Here is a 22388-nt window from a genome sequence, read left to right as displayed (position 1 = left end):
AAATTGTGCAAGAACTAGTTAGAGCAGAAGCAGGCAGCTGGTATTCTATCGGTAATGGAGTGGCCAGCGCAGTCACCAGATCTGAACCCCATTGAGCTGTTGTGGGAGCAGCTTGACCGTATGGTACGCAAGAAGTGCCCATCCAACCAATCCAACTTGTGGGAGCTGCTTCTGGAAGCGTGGGGTGCAATTTCTCCAGATTACCTCAACAAATTAACAGCTAGAATGCCAAAGGTCTGCAATGCTGTAATTGCTGCAAATGGAGGATTCTTTGACGAAAGCAAAGTTTGATGTAAAAAAAATCTTATTTCAAATACAAATCATTATTTCTAACCTTGTCAATGTCTTGACTCTATTTTCTATTCATTTCACAACATATGGTGGTGAATAAGTGTGACTTTTCATGGAAAACACAAAATTGTTTGGGTGATCCCAAACTTTTGAACGGTAGTGTATATATATATTTATATATCTTATATTAATATATATACATCCTATTTGCATTGTTATAGCCCTCTCTTACTCCAACGGGTGACTAATGCTTTTTCTTGTCTCTTCTCCCGCGTATGTGAATGCTGTGATGCGAGTCTCCTCTGTGTGCATATGTAGTCTGACCTCTTGTCAGGTCTACCTGGTGATGGTGGTAGTGTGGCTCAGGTCCTAGGTTGTTCCAGTGGCATCTGGACACTGTTTGGCATCCTTCTCATCATATTTTTCATATCTTATAATTCTGTTATCCTCTTTAAATGTTGTATATTCTGTAAATTGTGTACAAACAACATCCATTGCACGTCTGTCCATCTTGGGGGAGAGATCCCTCCTCTGCTGCACTCCCTGACGTTTCTTCCTATTTTTCTCTGTTTAAGGTTTTTTTTTTAAGGGAGTTGTTCCTCATCCGATGTGAGGCTCTAAGGACATGCTGTTGTATTGCTATAAAGCCCACTGAGGCAAATTCGTAATTTGTGATGATGTACTATACAAGTAATACTGAGTTGAATTGAATTGAATTGAACACAAGAGGGTCCTGGGTTTGATATCAATATTAATGGATGGTTGTTTTCTCTTGATTAGTAACAAATCCTTTCTGTGTAATTTTGATATTTGTCAGGTTTGGTGACTGACTTTGGCAACATTCCTTATTTTTCTCAGTCTTTTGATTTGATACACCAAGAGAACTATAGACAGGTCGACAGTAATGGAGAAAGACTGGCTGAAACAAGACTATAGTGGGACGCCATAGAAAAACTGATAGGCTTAACCAATTACCTTTATAAACAGGGTGTTTAAATGAATAAGAAAAATAACTGCTGTAAAAATGGATGTGCTCTAACCATCAATTGCATGGATATGTCATAGTACAGACAAAAAAAAGGACAGCCATAATCACCAAAATCACATCACATAGAGGCTGATACAGAGTTGTGCTGTCAGGGTAGGCACTAACTGCCCGAGGCTATTAGTAAAAATGAAATTATTTAGTTAATGTTCGGTTTATTTTTCAATTTCAATGCATTTTTCAATGTAGCAAATTCGGGGGGCAGACGGGAATCCGCCGCAGCCAGGATGTGAACCCAGGTCTCCCGCACCACGGTTGACTACATTAACCAGTCAACTAAAGGGTCCGACCCTTTAGTCAAGAGCCTGTGAGTCTAGTTATCCGTGGTCATTACATTACCCCCCCTCCTTCAGGAAGCGCTTCAGCATACCAGCTCCCTCATGCCTCTGGGGCAACAAATTTCCGATGGCCTCACGGTCTCACCATCCCACTTCTGTCACCAATGTAGCAAATTCAGGGGGCAGCCGGGACGCGAACCCGGGTCTCCCGCACCATGGGCGACTACGTTAACCAGTCAACTAAAGGGTCTGACCTTACTTATACCTTACCATAGGTTTGAATGTGGCAGCATTTGCCGCTTTTCAAAGCCTAATAAAAATGGTTAAACATCGCTATCGTCTGGCCAGGCAGAGGCTGTACAAGCCATTCAGCCTTGCGTTGCATGCTAGCCTTGCCTGTGGGAGGCACAAAACAGGCACAGCCCTGCTCTGCCTTTGCATGTCATATTATTGTACTAAGGATGTGTGTTTGTGTACTTTAATAGTTACGTAAAAAGGTAGCTCACTACGCTGCCTTTAAATGTCACTGTACTATGCCAGTGCTGCACTTCTACGTTCACGGTGCTTTTGTGACTTGACAGTCACACACCCTACAGCTCCTTCGTACATCCAGTAAGTTCAAACAGGCTCACGTGACATAAAACAATTTTCATAACTTTCGTTTGAAGAAAAGCATCAACTTTAAAGTGATGGGAGACCAAGGTCTGACCTATGGGATCGTGATCTTCAAGTCAAGTCAAGTAGGTTTTCTTTGTCCCCAGACGGGCAATTGTTGTGTAGCAGAGGCAACATTTAAACACACAAACACTTCACAGAAAACATAAGGCAAATAAATACAAATAGATACAACATGTAGTGAGGGGAACAAAGCCAACGAAAGGCAGTGCAACAGTAAACAGTGTTAACAGTATTTATCAAGGTTGAGCAGGTATTACCTCTTACTATTGGAGTTTAGCACTGAAATGGCTGAGGGAATGAAGGAGTGTTTGTATCTATTGGTTTTGACTACTGGGTATTTGAAGCAAGAACCAGAAGGCAAGGTCTGAAACTCAAGGTGCAGGGGGTGGGTGCTGTCAGACACGATGGATTCTGCTTTCCTTAACATCCGCTTGTTATATAAATAGACAGACTTTTCTGTTGGGTACCTCTGATACAACTGCAGACCTTGATCACCTTTGTTAGTGCATTTTTTCTGTTGAGGATTGAGAGAGGCATTCCAACCGACAAAACAAAATGTATTAACTGACTCAATAAAAGATCTGTAGAACAAAGTCATCAGGGACTTGTTGACACTGAACTCAGTCAGCTTCCTCAGACAAAAAAGGCGCCGCTTGCTTTTTTTCTTTGCATAGCAAATTGGTATTACAATCAAAGTTCCACTTGTTATCAATTATAGTGCCCAAGTAATTGTATGACTTAACAATTTTAACCTACTGACCATTAATAATCTTAGTGTTGACCAGTTTGGAGGGGTTACATCTAAAGTCAATACATGTGTATTTGGTCTTAGTCTCATTTAATTCCAAAAAGGCTCCCTAACACCTTTTGGAGAAATAGTCTATGACAGGACCATGGAACGTTTCATTCGCCCATGTCATCTGCAAATTTCACAATGTGATCATTTTTTTAACTCACTGCGGCAGTCATAAGGGTACAGGATATATAGAAGAGGAGAGAGGACACAGCCCTGGGGGGAGCTGGTTGATGTGAAAGTCAAGCCAGAAAAGTGTCCATTCACCCTCACTCTATGAGATCTGTAGGTGAGGAAGTCCAAAATCCATCCAACGATTTTGTTGGATGGATTTTCGCAATGGTATTTTACAACCCAAAACGTTCCACAAGCTTCTACACTAGCAGGTGAAGCTGTATGGTACTGAAGGCTGACAAGAGGTCTACAAACAACTGGCATGGTTCTTACTTCCCTCTAACAGACTATGAATGAAATGAAACAGAGTTATGGTTGCATCCTGAACCCCCCGGTTGGTTTGATATGCAACCTGTAACAGGTCGAGAAGATGCTCCGTCCTGTCCAGACTTGTGTTGCCAGTTAAGTGGAATCCACCTATTCAAAATGTGCAGACTATTTGTTGTGAAGTTTTTGCTCTCTGACTCACTCCCTCTCCTGTGAGAACTGTCACTCTCTCGCTACGTCTGTTTGTCTCTCTGATACAAACAATGTACTGCAGTGTTATGAAATGTAGCCTATTGGAAGGGTGTAGTAATGTGGACTATTACAGAGTAATTATTTAAGTTTGGCAAAGGTATTTTATAATCTTGACTTTGAAGGATTCTCTTAGAATGTGTTATGCACTTTCCTGCCGACATGAAATACTCATTGGTGTGTGCGTTCTGGTCTGTGACTGCCTACTTAGCCCTAGATTTCATAGCACAGTACTGGGCTAAAACTTTTTTCAGCCACCCCAGAGGCAAAACAATTGCCCTTCAATGTGGCTGTGAGAAACCACATCTAATCCAGGTAAAGAGTACATTTTACCATTGTGGAAGCCCTATGTTTTTACAGCCTGTTGGCTGGACCTTGCAACTACTGCTACTACCTTTGGCTGCTCCCGTTAGGGGTCGCCACAGCGGATCATCCGTTTCCATTTCTCCCTGTCATCTGCATCTTCCTCTGTCACACCAGCCGCATGCATGTCCGCCCTCACCAAATCCATAAACCTCCTCTTTGGCCTTCTTCTTTTCCTCTTCCCTGGCAGCTCCATATTCAGCATCCTTCTCCCAAAAAACCCAGCATCGCTCCTCCACACATGTCCAAGCCATCTCAATCTTGCCTCTCTTGCTTTGTCTCCAAACCGTAAAACCTGAGCTGTCCCTCTAACATAATTGTTCCTAATCCTGTCCTTCTTTGTCACTCCCAATGAAAATCTTAATCCTGACTGCACTCTTTTCTTCACCTCTCTTCTGCACTCCCCGTTACTTTGGACAGTTGACCACAAGTATTTAAACTCATATGCCTTCATCACCTCTACTCCTTGCAGCCTCACCATTCCACTGTCCTCCTTCTCATTCACACATAGACGTTGGACCTTGGCTGGACCTTGCAAAACTCACAAAATATCCATTCCCAGAGGAAGCGCTGTTGCACAAAAGCATTGGGAGCTAGAGAGTACCAATGAAGGCAAGATCTGGTCCTGTAGGTCATCATTGAAGCCACTGGTAGAGGAGTTGAGTGGGCCATGCCTGTCTGACCCTCTAAGCATGCCATCACCTTTCATCAAAGACAGGGAGTAGCCAAGACCCTTTGCAAAAACATTTGCAGGTATCCTGGCTTCCGTTACTGGAAGCTGTTGGTTGACCTTGAGCGGCAACTGAAGTTCCACAACAAGATTGTGACCACCTTAAGACCAAACATAGTTCTCTTGTCTGAGTTCACCAAACAAACAGTCCTGCTGAAGCTAACAGTCCCTTGGGAAAAACGCTTGGAAGACGCCTTTGAAAGGCAGCCCGCCAATTATGAGGGACTGGTCAGCAACTGTCAGCAAGCCAGATGGAGAGCAAGGTGTCTCTCAATAGAGGTTGGATACAGGCTTTGCAGCTCAGTCCCTGTCTAGAGCCTTCAATATTTGGGCATCAAGAGAGCAAGGAAGAGAAGAGCCATCCACAACACCACCGAAGCAGCAGAGAGAGTCTCAAGATGGCTGTGGCTCAAGAAAGCAGAGCCGTGGGGGCCAGAGTAGCTAGCTAGCCATCTGGACACAAACTGGGGTCTGATCAGCTTCAGCTGGGTTGCCTGGATGAGGGTGAAATACCTGAAACATCTGACTATTCCAGGTACATCACTGAAGTTGTATCAATAATTATCAGCAGATGTATTTACACAACAGTGCAGGCAACATGGGGCGGCAGTGGCTCCGGAGGTAAAGCAGGTCGTCTGGTTGTTGATCCTCAGCTCCTCCTTACAAAAATGTTGAGGTGTCCCTGAGCAAAAGCACCTAACCCCTAACTGCACCCGATGAGCTGGTTGTTACATTGCATGGTGGACACCACCATCGGTGTATGAGTGCGTGTACGTGTTTGCATGTGGGTAAATGTATGAGGCATTAATTGCAAAGTACTTTGGAAAAAGCGCTATATAAGTGGAGGTCATTACATGGATTAACAAACTTCTACAATGGATATTATTGTATACAGTACAAATGCAGGATAGATGCAGTCTAAATGCATAAAGAGGAAACTTTATGCTGCAAAAATCTGTATGTCTTCATTCTCCGTGGAAAATCAAGAATTTACATGTGACAACAGCTGTAAGCTGTCCTTGGTCTGCTATAAAAGGCTGACTGTAGCTTTATAAGATGACAGAGCACTGCATTGCATAACCTTTAGCCATACATTTCTATCCAGGAAAATTGATTTTGTTAGAGGGAACGTGTTTGCACATAAAGTGTACGCTGTGCTGTCGTGGCTTTCTACTGAGCCCCTGGATTTCCTAAAAAATCCGTGTTCATGTCATGCTCTGTGTGGGCGTGTGTATGCATGGGTGCATGCATGCTTTTGTCCCTGTCCCTTTGCACGGACGTGTAACTCTTACTTGTTTACTCTGTAACTGCTGAAGTCGGTGGGTGCATGTGTTTGTATGCATGTGTGCATGGATGGTTTTGTGTGCGTGCACCCATGTGTACCTGTATTGACAAGATTGCAAAGTCCCATTTTTACATTGGACAAACCACCCCCCCCCCACACACACACACACACACTCCCGCAGAGAGTTAAATCCTTCTCTGCATACTGGATTACTTCCAGCCCCATCTCTCTTTCTCTTTTCCCCACAAAATCTCTCTCCTCTGTCTCTGTTGTCCTTTGTCACAGCAGTCTCTTATTGTTGGCCTGATTTTACAGAAGAAAATAGCGGTAACACACTGATTTGCTACCAAATACTAATTTCAAAACATATTAAAAAAAATTATTATTTTTTTGCAGCTCTAAATTTAAGAAGGTTGCTGGGCACAATAAGGTCATTCACAGTCAGCCACATCTTAATGCCATGCTACTTGTGTATTTTCACTTAGATTCACTAAATAATAACACAAATGCCTGCTTCCAGAATGTAAATGTACCTGAAGATCATTAAAGCGTAACTTGGATCATTGTTCTGTTGGCAGTCAATGTATGTCTATCTCCTTTTAATTGCCCCCCCCTCTCTCTCCCTACATGTATTAATTCAGTATCCATCTCTAATATAATGTCTCTTAATATCACCCTCCCTCACTCTTTCTGCCCCTCTTTATTTTTTTCTGTCTCCTTTCCCTTTATCTGCCTCTTTTTTGTTTTTTCTCTTCTTTCATACTCAGTAATTTTGCCTTGCTTGCCCCTCCCAGTACTCTCCTTTCCATTTATCCTTTCTCTCCATTCCTTGTCTCCCCCAGCTCACCTTGTTTCTCCTCCTGTTTTTTTTTTTTGGGCCTCTCATTCCTGTTCTTATTCTCCCCTGCCACTTATCCTCTCTCTCTCTGTATTCTGCCCATTTTCCCTTTACTCACACTTTCCCTATTCCTTCTCATTCTTCACTCGCTCTTTAACCCATCCGGTTGTACAGGAGCAGTGGGCAGCTGCAGCACCCGGGGACCAACTCCAGTTCTTCTTTCCATTGCCTTGCTCAGGGGCACAGACAGGAGTATTAACCCTAGCATGCATGTCTTTCTGATGGTGGGAGGAAACCGGAGCACCCGGAGGAAACCCAAACAGACAAGGGGAGAACATGCAAACTCCACACATAAAGTCCTAATGCATGATCAATAATCCAGGTGAGGAAATCCCAGAAAGGTGAATCAGTGAATCTGGACACAACTTTTATTGAGAGAGACGTTTCATCCCTCATGTAAGTGACCTCTTCAGCCTCAACTGACTGCAGGTATCCCACCCTGATAAACAATACAGTAGCATAACGGCCGAAAACAACGATTGGTTTCATATGGTCATGGCAATTTGTATATGAAACCAATCATTGTTTTCGGTCGTTATGCCACTGTATTGTTTGTAAGGGTGGGGATACCTGCAGTCAGTTGAGGCTGAAGAGGTCACTTAGATGAGTGATGAAACATGTCTCTCAGTAAATGTTGTGTCCAGATTCACTGATTCACCTTTCTGTGATCCACACAGAGAGGACCTGGGATGGCCTGGGGTTCAAACTAAATATCTTCTTGCTGTGAGGCAACAATGCTAACCACTGGGCTGTGTAATACATTGCTCTCACTTTGCCTCCTGTTCTTGTTTCTTTTCTTCGCTCTTTTCTCACTGTCACTCTCTCTTTTATTGATCCCTCTCGCTGTCCCTCTTTCTGTGTCAGCCTGCGGCATTGGTGGCCAGCCCACTGCTTGCTGTGTCAGCCTGAGGAATGAATTGAGCGGGTGCAGCCTAAATCAGCCCGCTGCGAAACAGGGATGATGATGATGGTGTGTTGCATGGCCAATTTACAGATGTCTCACATCCACAAATTTACTGTTTAAATCAATGAAACAGATGCCATGCTCAGCAGGCTGAGGTGGGTGCTGACAACTCACTCTCTCTCTCTCTCTCTCTCTCTCTCTCTCTCTCTCTCTCTCTCTCTCTCTCTCTCTCTCTCTCTCTCTCTCTCTCTCTCTCTCTCTCTCTCTCTCTCTCTCTCTCTCTCTGAATGGCTGACAAACTGGCTTGATGGGTGGAAGGACTGAAAGGATGGATGGCGGTGCCTAGCTGACAAGCTATATATTGACTGGTTGGTTGGTTTGACTGATGGCTGGCTGACTCACTGGATGGCTGCTTTCCTCCTGTTTCTGTGGACAAAAGGACTGCATTTTGAGCTGTTTTTTTGGGGGGGGGGGCTGCCTCCCTTTCCTGTTTGTCTCAATGTTGACATGTTTGTCTCTCTGTTTTTCCAGGAAAACCAAAGATTGCATGGTAAACACTTACTTTACTCGGAAGCAATGCAACTCTTTAAGTGTTTAAAAACAGTGGACAATGAAATAAGTAGTAGAGCAAAAAACAGAAGACATAAGAAGAGAAGATGAGAGACATAAGTCACAACATGGATCAAGAAGTAGGATGAGGGAGGATGGGTGAGAGGAAAATAGAGAAAGCAATAAAAAGACATGGAGAAAAGAGGAGACAAAGAGAAATAGAGAAAGAGAGCGCAGGAGGTTGAGGGGAGAGCATAGGTTGCAATGATGATGGCAGAAAGAGGAGAAGTAAGGGGACCAGAATGACTAGATAACAACTACCAAATAACTACCATCAAGTAAAGCAGACACGCTGTACTGCTTAAAAAAGAAGGGGAAAAAAAAGAAAACAAAAAACAAGGAAGTTGAATGCCAATGCAGTACTGCGACCAGGCCTGAGTATGTGGCTCCAGTGTTAGGTACTGACAAAAGTGTGACAGTGTGTGTGTGTGTGTGTGTGTGTGTGTGTGTGTGTGTGTGTGTGTGTGTGTGTGTGTGTGTGTGTGTGTGTGTGTGTGTGTGCCTGGTCTCTCTTCCACATTCTCTGTCTCTCTCTCACACACACATACACACACACAGTGACACATTTGTCATGCATTGGCAGGAGCTAGAGGCAAACTTCTTGGCAAAGAACTAGTCAATCTGGTGAACAGAAGGAGAGAGAGAATGAGAGAAAGAAGGTGCTGGAAAATGGTTTTGACATTTCAATCTGCCCATGTGTAAAGTAGCGGATGAGAGTTCTGTTAGGGTTGTGTGTGTTTGTGTGTGGGGGGGGGGTGTTCTGGATCTCATGGATGTGCGCACCCGTTTATGTGTGTATACATGTGTGCGCACCTGGTTGTGTGAGTGCGTATGTGTGTCTTTGTTTATGGTCACATGTATGAGTGTACTTTTGTGTGTGTGTCTATTAATGGTCATCTATTTGTGTGTATGAAAACCCAAACTTTTCATTTGACCTCAAGACCAGTTGTCTTGACACATACACCCATAGAGATAGATAGATAGACAGACAGACAGATAGATAGATAGATCGATAGACAGACAGACAGATAGATATAAATACACTATTTTTTCTTACCTATTGATGTCGTGGCTGGTACGGGCTCTTTAGACACTGCACAGAGTAACAAACACTCATTCAGTATTAACACACACACAGGCATCTTCACACACTAGGTGGGGTAACACAACAATGCCCTGATGACACCTTTTTTAAGGAAATAATCCATCATGTTTCTGACATGCAGAGCACTGCAATCAAGGTATGAACCTTTTTCTTAGTTGACTACTGTATAGTATTTTTTTTAACCCCCTCCCCCCCTTTCTCCCCGATTGTACCCTATTCTTCCGAGCCATCCCGGTCGCTGCTCCACCCTCTTTGATGATCTGGGGAGGGCTGCAGACTACCATATGCCTCCTCTGATATATGTGGAGTTGCTAGCTGCTTCTTTTCACCTGACAGTGAGGAGTTTCACCAGGGGGGACGCAGCGTGTGGGAGGATCACACTATTCCCCCCCCTGAACAGGCGCTCTGACCGACCAGAGGAGGCACTAGTGCAGCGACCAGGACACGTACCCACATCTGGCTGGTTGGGTGTCCTTACAGACACAATTGGCTGTGTCTGTAAGGACACCCGACCAGCCAGAGGTAAGATGGGGATTCAAACCAGCAATCCCTGTGTTGGTAGGCAACGGAATGGACCGCTATGCTACCCAAATGCCCTACTGTATAGTATTTTCAAATGAAATGTGTTGTCCAAGTGTCATTCTGTGTAAAAAGCAATAAAGAGTGAGGATTAAACTGCAACGTATAACATTATGTATCCATCCATCCATTGTCCACATACACTTAGTCTAGTTCAGGGTCATATGGGGCCGGAGTCTATCCCAGCAGACATTGGGCAAAAGGCGGGGACATGTCATGGACAGTAAAAGAGTTCATTTTAAGATTTCTGCATATCCATTTAAAAACTGCAAATCATTAAAGGATAGATATACACCCCATATTACTCAGTGGCTTTGAATAAAGAGGATCTATAGATTTTGCACGAATTGAAAGTGCCCCTTAACTTTCAAACATGTTACTTTATTTTAAAAACTTCATTTATTTATTGTCATTACTTATTATCATTATGGCAATAATACAAATGATTGTTACGGTAAGAATATTATAATTCTACTTATTATAATTGTTAGTAGTAGTACTAGTAGTTGTAATAGTACTACTGGATATATTGTCAGTAGAAATCAAATAGAAACGATGATTGTGGCAAGCTTGGCAGAAAAATCTCCATCCTACCATCTACATACACAACAAAAATGAAATGGTGTGCTTATATTGTTTTTTTATCTCTGCACTTTCACTTGATGCGGACCATATGCTACATAAATAAGATCTTAACTGATTGACTGACATAAAAAAATGAACTCCTTTACTTCCATGTCATTCATAGTAGTGTTGTGTCTCTGTCCAGTTGCCCATTACCATCACAGTTGCAAGTAGTGTTGTTTCCCTTTGTGCCCCAAAACACACCTTTGTATCTCTGCCTAAAGCATTCTGAGGGCACAAGTTGATTGTATGTATTTTTCACTGTGTGTGTGTGTGTGTGAGTGAGTGAGTGAGAGAGGGAGAGATAGAGTGAGTGAGTGAGAGAAAGCGAGTGAGTGATTGAGCGACAGAGAGAGAGCGTGTGTGAGAGACAGAGAAATAGAGTGAGTGAGAGAGAGATAGAGAGAGAGAGAGTGAGTGAGTGAGAGAGAGAGTGAGAGCGTGTGTGTGTGAATACCTGAGTAGTAGGAATTCAAAAGGGATTTGCTCTGCAGTGTCTTGCCTCCCTGCACAGAGAAAGAGCAAGGGGAGGGAGAGGCTGGGGTGAGTCAGAAATGAGAGGAGAGAAGGAGAAAGAAGGGAGGGAGAGGAGGAGAAGAGGCAGAAGGAGGAAAGAAAAGCAGAAGAGAGAGGAGGAAGACAGAACAAAGAGGAGGCAAGAAGGGACAAAGACAGAGGGTGGGTGAAAAAGACAGAGAAGAGTAAAGGGGAATAGATATTGAAGATAAATTAGGAGAAGATAAGAGATGGGGGGGAGAGGAAAAGAGAAAATAAGAGATGAGAATGGGAAGTGAGAGGTGAAGAGGCAAAGAAGAGGAGCGAGAGGACCAAAATAATAGATGAGCAAATGACAGAGCAGCAGAAAGAGTCAAGTTGTGTAAGCATTGGGAAGATGCAAGGGATGGAGGGATGGAAAAAAGAGAGGAGTAGAGCAGGAAGAGAGGTTAGCGACCTTCACCAAAACTCAATCTCGATACAACACAATTAACAATGAAAACATACAAAAGACCAATCGATACTCTATATTCAGCAGTGCAAGAAACATTCAATAACACTAATGGCTCCATCAATGGCGTGTATGTCGAACACTGAAACATGAAGTGGTTCACTTTCCATGTCTGCACATTTAATTTGGACAGGCTTTTAAAGATGGTCAATAAAAAAAAAAACCAGACAGATTGTGTTGCTTGTGGGATGAAACCAAGCAACGGAGGAAAAAAGAGGTCAGTGACAGAGCAGGACAAAACAGGAAAGAACAGAATACAACAAAGCTGAACAAAGCAGGGGAGACCAGAACAGAACTATGTAGCAGGTCATTCATAATTAGGTGCTGGTTCTCAAAAAAAATCACTGATAGTTATTACATGCTACAGCTATATTGCTCATGGACACACACACACACACACACACACACACACACACACACACACACACACACACACACACACACACACACACACACACACAGTAACAAAAGTTAGAGAAACAGCTGGACGACATGCTAAGCCTGTTCACTAATCCACATTAGATATCCCTGCTAGCATACACATTATCTATAGGACCTGCAGCTAGTGTGTGTGTGTGGGGGGGGGGTGCAACGGTCTATCCTGCATAGAACACATGTTGCTGAGTGACCGTGTTTAGAGTGACTGACTGAGTGACCGTGTTTAGAGTGACTGACTGAGTGACCGTGTTTAGAGTGACTGACTGAGTGATCACGTTTAGAGTGATTGACTGAGTGATCATGTTTGACACAACTGGGCCGCTGGATCAGGTGACCAATGATGTCACCGGTGAAGACAGAAGTGGGCAGCGGTTCCAACTCATTCTACATTTATTGCATGCTAATGAACAGAATACATTGCTGCTCATGGATACTGCTGAAGTGCTAAGAATGGAATATGTTGCTGCCCTTTCCACATCTGGTGACTCACTGTAACAGTCCAGCAGGAGAGAAAACAGCTCTCGATGCACTGAGGGGCATGAGGGAGAGCACACAGTTAAAGCGCCGCAAATAACAATCACTCTGACAAAACACTCACTGGCGAATTCACGAAGAATGAATTGCGGCCACTGATGGCACCATGAATTGCGCATCACTTGCAACTGCTTTCTGCCCCGTCCAATTCAAAAAAGATATTACGCTGATGATATTACAGCCCAAACACACCCATAAAGTTTTGCAGCTGAGTGCAATTTGACCCTGATTTGCGTTTGATTGCAATTATCCATGTGAAAAATATAAATGGTGGCTTTGCGACAAGAACACAGTAGGCAGGCTGAATATAATCCTTGATGTCATCAAATATAGCAAGAATTGTTAGACCTAGCAACCTGCATCTGCGAATGATTTTGGCCTTGGTTAAATCAAAAAGTGATACTCTCCTTCGAAATATTCGCTTACGAGCACGCCTGGCATGATGACGCCTTCACCTGTCTGCGATCACTGCTGCCATGATCACTGGAAAGTCTGGGCGTCAGTTACCACCAACTCTCTGAAGACGTTAATGTTCACTCTAACTGCATGTGGCTACTAGAGCTGGTGTTAATGAATTGGGCTTTTTTGCAGTGAGGCTCATCTGTATAGAAAGGGGCCAATTTTGTGCCAAATATATGCATATTACCTAATTTAAACACATGCAAATACACTGCTCAAAAAAATAAAGGGAACACCTAAAAACACAATATAGACCTCGATGAATGAAATATTTCAGCTGAAAATCTTTATTTATTAGACAGAGGAATGTGTTTAGAGCAAAATAACCTAAGAATGATCAATGGAAATCAAAATCATTAGCCCATTAAGGTCTGGATTCAAAATCATACTCAAAATCAAAGTGGAAAATGAGAACATAGGCTGATCCAACTTCTGTGGAAATTCTTCAAGACGATTCAAAATGAGGCTCAGTAGTGTGTGTGGCCTCCACGTGCCTGTATGCACTCCCTACAACGTCTGGGCATGCTCCTGATGAAACGACGGATGGTCTCCTGAGGGATCTCCTCCCAGACCTGGATCAGGGCATCGGTCAACTCCTGGACAGTCTGTGGTGCGACATCGCGTTGGCGGATGGTACGAGACATGATGTCCCAGAGGTGCTCGATTGGATTCAGGTCTGGGGAACATGCAGGCCAGTCCATAGCATCAATGCCCTCGACATACAGGAACTGCTGACACACCCTGGCCACATGAGGACGAGCATTGTCATGCATGAGCAGGAACCCAGGGCCCACTGCACCAGCATATGGTCTGACAATGGGTCTGAGGATCTCATCCCGGTACCTAATGGCAGTCATGGTACCTCTGGCTAGCACGTAGAGGTCTGTGCGGCCCTCCAAGGATGCCTCCCCAGACCATCACCGACCCACCGCCAAACCGGTCATGCTGGAGGATGTTGCAGGCAGCAGAACGTTCTCTACAGCGTCTCCAGACTCTCTCACGTCTGTCACATGTGTTCAGTGTGAACCTGCTCTCATCTGTGAAGAGCACAGGGCGCCAATGGCGAATCTGCCAACCAAGATGTTCTCTGGCAAAGGTCATCGGGCTGCACGGTGTTGGGCTGTGAGCACAGGCCCCAATTGTGGACGTCGGGCCCTCATACCATCCTCATGCATTCTGTTTCTCACTGTTTGAGCAGAAACCTGCACATTAGTGGCCTGTTGAAGGTCGTTTTGTAGGGCTCCGGCAGTGCGCCTCCTGTTCCTCCTTGCACAAAGGACCAGATAGCGGTCCTGCTGTGGGGTTGTTGTCCTCCTGCGGCCCCCTCCACGTCTCCTGGTGTACTGGCCTGTCTCCTGGTACCTCCTCCATGCTCTGGACACTGTGCTGGGAGACACATCAAATCTTCTTGCCACAGCACGCATTGATGTGCCATCCTGGATGAGCTGCACTACCTGAGCAACTTCTGTAGGTTGCAGATACCGCCTCATGCCACCTCTAGTGGTGAGGGCACTAGCAAAATGAAAAACTAACCAAAGATCGGCCAGAAAAGATGAGGACAGGCAAATGGTCTGTGGCCACCACCTGAAAATCCATTCCTTTTATAGGGGTTGTCTTGCAAATTGTTTACCAACAGGTGAAATTGATTCACAAATCAGTGTTGCTTCCTAACTGGACAGGTTGATATCTCAAAAGTGTGATTGACTTGGCGCTACATTGCATTGCTTATGTGTTCCCTTTATTTTTTTGAGCAGTGTAGTACTGAGATGGGATTTGCTTGGAAGCACAGTTAGGCATGCATTTCACCCTTTGTGGGTGCTTTGAGAATTACATGGTTTCTTTTGTCTTAATTGTGCAGGTTTAGCGACCACAAAAGCTGCACAATCCTTTAGTGAAGTCACCTGTCAATACAGAGTGAGTCATGCCTAGTCCACATAAACACGGGTATTTTTGAAACAGGGTTTTTTCCTTCTTCGTTTGTAAAAAACAAAAACCCCATCCACATAAGCACTGTGTGAAAAAAAAAAAACCCCAAAAAAAACATCCAAATGAAAACGCAAAAACACGTTACTCAACATAACGAATGTGTTGTCAAGAGCATGCCAAACCAACAGGCAGCGATATAAGCCTAACCTTAAAGTCATGTTGGCCAATCAGAAGCTTGGAAACAAGCCAACAACAAGCCAAAAACCCTGTTTCCCCTGTTTACATGTCAATACTGAAAACTGAGTTTGTGAAAATCGTCACTTTGGAAGGAGTTTTCCAAAAGGTCCGTTTTCAGTGACCTAAAACACAGTTTGCATGTGGACGAAAAGCCAAAACACATAGAAAAAAAAACTGTTTTCAAAAATACCCATGTACGCATGGACTAGGCATTAAAAAACAAAAACAAAAAAAACAAAACCGAGACATCTGCAGATAGAAACAGATGAAAAAGGAGGGGGTGTTAATGGATGATTAGAAAATGTATATGTACAATCAAATTAAGTTCTCTTTCAAATCAAAGATCCCAAGATATGGGTGGAAAGTATTATTCTTGCAACTGCATTAATCGTCTTTTTTTACTCGAACATAGCTTAGCCATGTCATGTGATATGCTACTTCAGTACACGTTAACAGCAAATACTACTGGGACCCATAGGCGGCACGATGACGTCAGGTATGGGGAAGCTAAATTTATGAAACGTAAAAGTAAAAAAAAACAAACAAACATCATTTTAAACCACATAAGCTTGGTGTAAAGACAAATTATTTATATCCTGTTTGAAATACTCTGTGAACTGACCCGCCACTGTTTGAATCTTTGGCGCTGAATTGTGACTCATTTAAGGCACCTCCTCCCAGTGGGCAGGGACTTTAATTTCCTCTGCCAGGATAGAAACTCCATTCTAAAAGAAGTGGTACGCCATTCTGCTCTTAATGGGCAACGACAGAATGATGTGTCTGTGATAGACTTGTTGTGGCAATGTCTTTTAGTGCAAATTAAGTTGTTTTGTTTTTTTTTTGGTCTGCATTGTTTTATTCCGCAAAGTGCGCACCTCAAAGGACAACCCATTTTCAATCCATCCATCCATTATCCAAACCGCTCATCCTGCTCTCAGGGTCATGGGGATGCTGGAGCCTATCCCAGCAGTCATTGGGTGGCAGGCGGGGAGAAACCATGGACAGGCCGCCAGGCCATCACAGGGCAGGCACGTGCGCGCGCGCGCACACACACACACACACACACACACACACCACACATTCACACCTAGGGACAATTTAGTACGGCCGATTCACCTGACCTACATGTCTTTGGACTGTGGGAGGAAACCGGAGCACCCGGAGGAAACCCACACAGACACGGGGAGAACATGCAAAGTCCACACAGAGGATGATCCGGGATGACCCCGAAGGTTGGACTACCCCAGGGCTCGAACCCAGGACCTTCTTGGTGCGAGGCGACTGCGCTAACCACTGCGCTACCATGCCATCAAATACCGACCCTTTGCCACGCCCCTCGGCATCTGATACAGATGCACAAGGCATCCTTTAGCATCTATATGAGACGCACCGGGCATTTAATTACCTTCAATTTAAACCCATCCGTGGAAATATTTGACACCCAGAGCAGATCGGGCAGCGATAGTGTCAAAACCAAAACATTGTGTGTTCAGGTAGAAATCTTGAAAGTAAATGAGGAGTCAATCATATTTCGCAAGCCAGCAAATCATTCCCTACTGACCTCAGCACAGGAGAACTGGAGGAACCAAAAAATAATTCACCTCGTCTGCCACGCGGAAGTGCCATATAGTCTCCGATCTTAAAACTACGCTATAAAAATACAATTTCAAGAGTAGAATTAAATCACAATCACAGGTGGAAATCATCTCAGCAACTACAATAAAACATTTCCTGTGGCTGAGCTATGTTTTCTTATCTTATGAGCTATGTTTTCATGAATGAAAGTCTATCAGCAGAGCAGCCAGTCAGCTTCATTCATTTTATATTAGGAAAACTGCGGCAGTTAAACACATTCGACGTCTTTTAATAAGGGCTTTGAAATTATGATAGCCTGGCCTCTGTCATGTCATGTCAGATTCATTCGCTTTCCTGCGAGGGTCCGCCTAGGAGGCTATGCATCCACAGATTGACAGTTAAAATGTTTTTATTAGGTAGATTTTTTTAGCGAGAGTACTGCGTTTTAAATTTATTTGACCATATTTCCTGTTCAATCCACTCAGGCGCTGCATAAAAGTCTTATAATGGCAGGCCAAACTTTTTTCTGTCCGTGTGTGTGTATATGGAGAGGGAAGATACGCCTGGTGGAGATTTGCACTCTTAATTTTATCTGCTGTTTTTTCCCTTCTTTTCTTCCTTCCCTTCCTCTTCTTTTCCTTCCCTCCTCCTTTTCCTCCCTATCACTAATACCCCCGTACAAAACAAATCCCCTCTCCCTCCGTGGCAAAATCCCCCTCGTTTCATGCGCATCGGGTGCCGTATGCTAATTTACTGCCAAAGAGGCTCAGCCATAATACACTAAGACTCATACCTGCATACCAAAAAAAGAAAAAAAGAAAAAAAGAAAAAAGGGAAGAAACTGCTTTAACAGCAATGTCCGGTGAAGATAGCTGGCTACTGGATGAGAATGCAATAACACAAAAAAGGTTATTTGCCCTGCGAGGGTCCATCTGCAGTCTTTTACCCTAAGTCAGCATTTTCATCTGTCTCATTAGGCCCAAAACCTGGGTCTATGACTGCTCGTGTGTGTGTGTGTGTGTGTGTGTGTGTGTGTGTGTGTGTGTGTGTGTGTGTAAGGACACTACATGTTTTTTGTACATATGCAATTACGAACCTGTGTGTGTGTGTGTGTACATGAGACTACTTCTTGCACTTACATGTTCACATGTGTACAACTGCCTGTAAATTGTATGTGTCCACTTTCTTGGGAGACCATTGTGGGTGCAGAGTATGTGTCTGTACATGTGATAACATCAGTGTGTGTGTGTGTGTGTTAAGTGTGCTTTTATATGTAATGTTTTGACTGTTGTGTGTGTCTGTGCTCTCGTGTGCAAATAGCCCCTTCCTGTCTCACTGATCTCTTTTGCCCCTACCGACCGACCTGGTCACTCAGGTCTGCCTCCCTGGTCTCCTTCCATAGTGAGAGCCTGCCTCTGCAGTGTAGCCGTCCCTGTCTTTGACAACTCCCTCCCTCCATCCCTCCGTAATGCTGAATGTCTTCTTGTTATTTACCAGTTCACCATAAAACCCACCTGTCCAGTCTGGCTTACCTGTCACCCCACTTCTTCAAGGTTATACACACTGTCAGATGTGTAATACACAGGATTACTTGTGTTAACTTTAGTCCGATGATCCCATTTTTACAAAGGTGTGGACTCTTTACTATTGAGCTGAGTGCACAGAAGCGACAATGCTACTACACCTTGTTTGCAGTCCAGAAAAATTGTGTGTGTGTGTCTGCATTTACGGTTTGGCTTGCTGTGGGAGTCTGGCTGCCCGCTAGCTCATCAGCCACTTATATATGTTGTTCACACGATGTCTCGACAGTGTTGTGTGACATCCATAGTGAAGAAAGAGCAGAGCCAAATTACAGCAAAGGAGAAAGATGACATTTGCAGATTTGTCTCTATTTAAGTGTGTTTCTTTGTCTGCACATATGTGCCGAAGACCATTTTTACATATTCCAGTGAACTTCATACACTTAGCTTGGAATAAAAGTGGTAGCTTTGATATCCTGTTTACCCACATGACATCAACGTAGACATGGATCATTGTCAGTGCCATCCTGATCATCTGCATTTACTGCTATGATGGAATAGGTACCTTCAGAGGCATTTCAAAACCAGTCTTTTCCTTACACACAAAGCTGACTAGCACACCTGGAAAGAGTGAATCTGCAACTTTACACTACATCCATTCAAATCTTACCAGAATTTAGAAAGCCTGAAATATTTTTATAACCCCACCATTTCAACATGCACATCAGAAGTACACCAGGACGTTGATGGTAACAGAATCCCCCCCTTTTTCCTCCCAACTTGTACCAGGTCAATTACCCCACTCTACCAAGCCATCCTGGTCGCTGACCCCCTCTGTTGATCGGAGTAGGGCTTCACTACCACATGCCCCCTCCGATACATGTGGTGTCACCAGCCGCTTCTTTTCACCTGACAGTGAGGAGTTTCAACAGGGAGACGTAGCGCATGGGAGGATCACGCTATTCCCCCCAGTTCACCCCCCCGAACAGGCGCCCCAACCGACCAGAGGAAGCGCTAGTGCAGTGACCAGGACACATACCCACATCCGGCTTCACACCTGTAAACACGGCCAATTGTGTCTGTAGGGATGCCCAGCCAAGCCGGAGGTAACACGGGGATTCGAACCGGCGATTCCCGTGTTGGTGGGCAAAGGATCCGCAACTTTACACTACATTCACTCAAATCTTACAATTATTTAGAAAGTCTGAATTGTTTTCATAACCAACCGTTTCAGCACACACGTCAAAAGTACACGAGGACATTCATGGTAACATGAATTTTTAACTGAATGCCAAAATGATTGTTAATCCCAAATAATGCTCAGAGAATCAAAATTAAAGAAAAAATAGAAAATAACACAATTTTATCTAATCTATAATGCTGACAAAAGTGAGCTCTAATCAGTTTTGAAAGTCAACGCTGTGTTCTTGGATTTTATTGAGAGATAGTTGACTTCATATGTAAAGACTCATCATACATCTAGAGGCTTTTCTAAGTGGTCCTGAGGCAGAGACTTTACTGCACATCACCGCTGTAGTGAGGACAGACGGGGCAGGGGGAGAGGCAATTATGGCCAACATTAGCTTGCCATTTAGTCCCCCTCCAGAACCTGTGGTTTTTAGGAGCACTTGGCCACTGAAAAGGCAAGCCTGACATTTTCAAGAGAAAAATGCCTTTCTGAGAATCCCTGTCTAATTACCCCACACAAACACACATTCATGGAGAGATGGGGACATTGCACACAGGTAGGAGTGCAAAAGCAGGAACATGTGCACACGAACGCCTGGAAATAGTTGCACAGACTCAAGGAAGACACGCTCACTGAGGGAAGCGTTCGGGAGACAAAATGACAACACGTTTGACTGACAGCACCGTTTTTGTCTTCAATAAAGTTGAAATTAGTTTCTTGTGTGGTGTTTTCGAAACAGAATTGTTCACATTATAGTCAGAATACACACCAATCCACCCTTTCGAGTGCAACCATGTTTTGCACAAGTAAGTGCTCAGCACAGAAGAAGACTTGGCCCTCATTCACCTGTCTCATGTCACGAGACAATATGAGAGAGAGGGACGAGTCGATCAAAATTAGCACACAGACTCCCACATGCTGTCTAACTTGCAATAACACATTTATTTGTGACACTTGGGGGCTAGACCTTCATCAGGCAACATATTTTGCCTGATGAAGGTCTAGCCCCCAAGCATCACAAATAAATGTGTTATTGCAAGTTAGACTGTGCAAGAGTTTGTTTGCCACTTATAAATAAGTGCTGCCTGTCACACAAAAACCAATGATTATTCTGCCTATTAGCAGAACAAGTTATTTTGGTTACCCACAATGCCGATGATACTGTTAATTTTTTGATGTTACAACGGAAAGGAGAACAGTGTTTGTCTTTCTATCTTTCTCCATAGCGACTCAGCTCCAGGTCTCGACAGGGAAAGTCGATGCCTCTGTGGTAGTACCTCATGTACCTCATGTGACTCCCGTGTACAGGAAGAACATGTAGACAATGATGAGTGTGACTTACTGAATCCATTGAGATCCTGGTTGGAGGTGGAGAAGGGGTCATCTTTGTGCAAGGTGCTGACCTTGGTGGTGCTCTTATCAGCAGTGGTCACTGGACCCATCTCCCTCTGCTGGGTGGAGGTATTGGCCGTCTCCTTCTGTTTCTTGGCCAACTTCCTGTCAAAGTCCCAACATACATGCACACACAGACACAGATGCATGTAAGTTCACACATGTGTACATTCACATTCACACACACACTCATGCATGCACACACGCACACACACAGAGCCTTATTCACACATAAACAAAAGCATGTGCATTTGCGCCCACACAGTTGCAAATACATCCAGTACACACACACACACACACACACACACACACACACACACACACACACACACACACACACACACACACACAAACAAACACAGAGCCATATGAACACAAACAAAAGCATGTGCATTTGTACCCACACAGATGCAAATACATCCAGCACACTCACACACACACACACACACACACACACACACACACACACACACACACACACACACACACACACACACACACACACAAAACACTAGTTAATTTACAACAAAACAAGTATATATTTTTCCTTGGACATGCAGTCATGCTCAACACAGGACAAGCACAATTACGGGGGACAATAAAGAAGGCACTTTACTACACACTTTTGAGTGTTACCAGAAGATGGTATTGACATGATTAAAGAACATATCTATTTCATATGGACCAACACTGTTCATATCTAAAACATCTATACAGCCACAATACTGTACAGTGCCAAATTGAGAACAAACCTATTGTAACCTGTACATTAAGCAATGTCCATCATAACTGTAAAGAAGCATTTGGAGATAATTTGAAGTTTCCTTTATTAATCCCCTTGGGGAAAATTAGTTACTGCAAATTAACCCATCCTAGCTGTGATCTGTGTAACTAGGAGCAGTGGGCTGCCGCCTTCATGCTGTGCCCGGGGACCAACTCCAGTTCTTTTCCCATTGCCTTGCTCAATGGCACAGACAGCTGAGCATAGACAGGAGCATAAACTCCAACATGCATGTTTCTTTTGATGGTGTGGGGAAACCGGGGCCCTCGGAGAAAACCCACCACAGACACAGGGAGAACATGGAAATTCCAACCCCGGGGTTCGAACCCAGGACCTTCTTGCTGTGAGGTGACAGTGCTAACCACTGGGCCACCATGCTGCCCAATTCTATTTAATCCAAAACTTGTTTCAAGTGTTATTCTTGATGCAAGCATGGTCATCTGTTTTCTTTACCATTCT

The 22388-nt window shown here is 44.0% G+C and overlaps 1 protein-coding gene across 1 annotated transcript in view; it reads right to left on the bottom strand.

The window, feature by feature from the left end:
• Positions 1-22388, bottom strand: part of ptprt (protein tyrosine phosphatase receptor type T) — a 442632-nt gene that overhangs the window by 118683 nt on the left and 301561 nt on the right. Inside the window, exons 18-20 of the mRNA XM_056300890.1 lie at positions 21099-21253; positions 11330-11410; positions 9622-9657 (exon numbers count right to left, since the gene is read on the bottom strand). Of these exons, the coding sequence (XP_056156865.1) occupies positions 9622-9657; positions 11330-11410; positions 21099-21253 (272 nt within the window). The remainder of the gene's footprint in view (positions 1-9621; positions 9658-11329; positions 11411-21098; positions 21254-22388) is intronic.

This window comes from Lampris incognitus, chromosome 2 (genome assembly GCF_029633865.1).
Source record: "Lampris incognitus isolate fLamInc1 chromosome 2, fLamInc1.hap2, whole genome shotgun sequence".
Taxonomy (NCBI): domain Eukaryota; kingdom Metazoa; phylum Chordata; class Actinopteri; order Lampriformes; family Lampridae; genus Lampris; species Lampris incognitus.
Note: the sequence above shows the minus strand (reverse complement) of the source record. Positions and strands in the feature narration are given on the sequence as shown.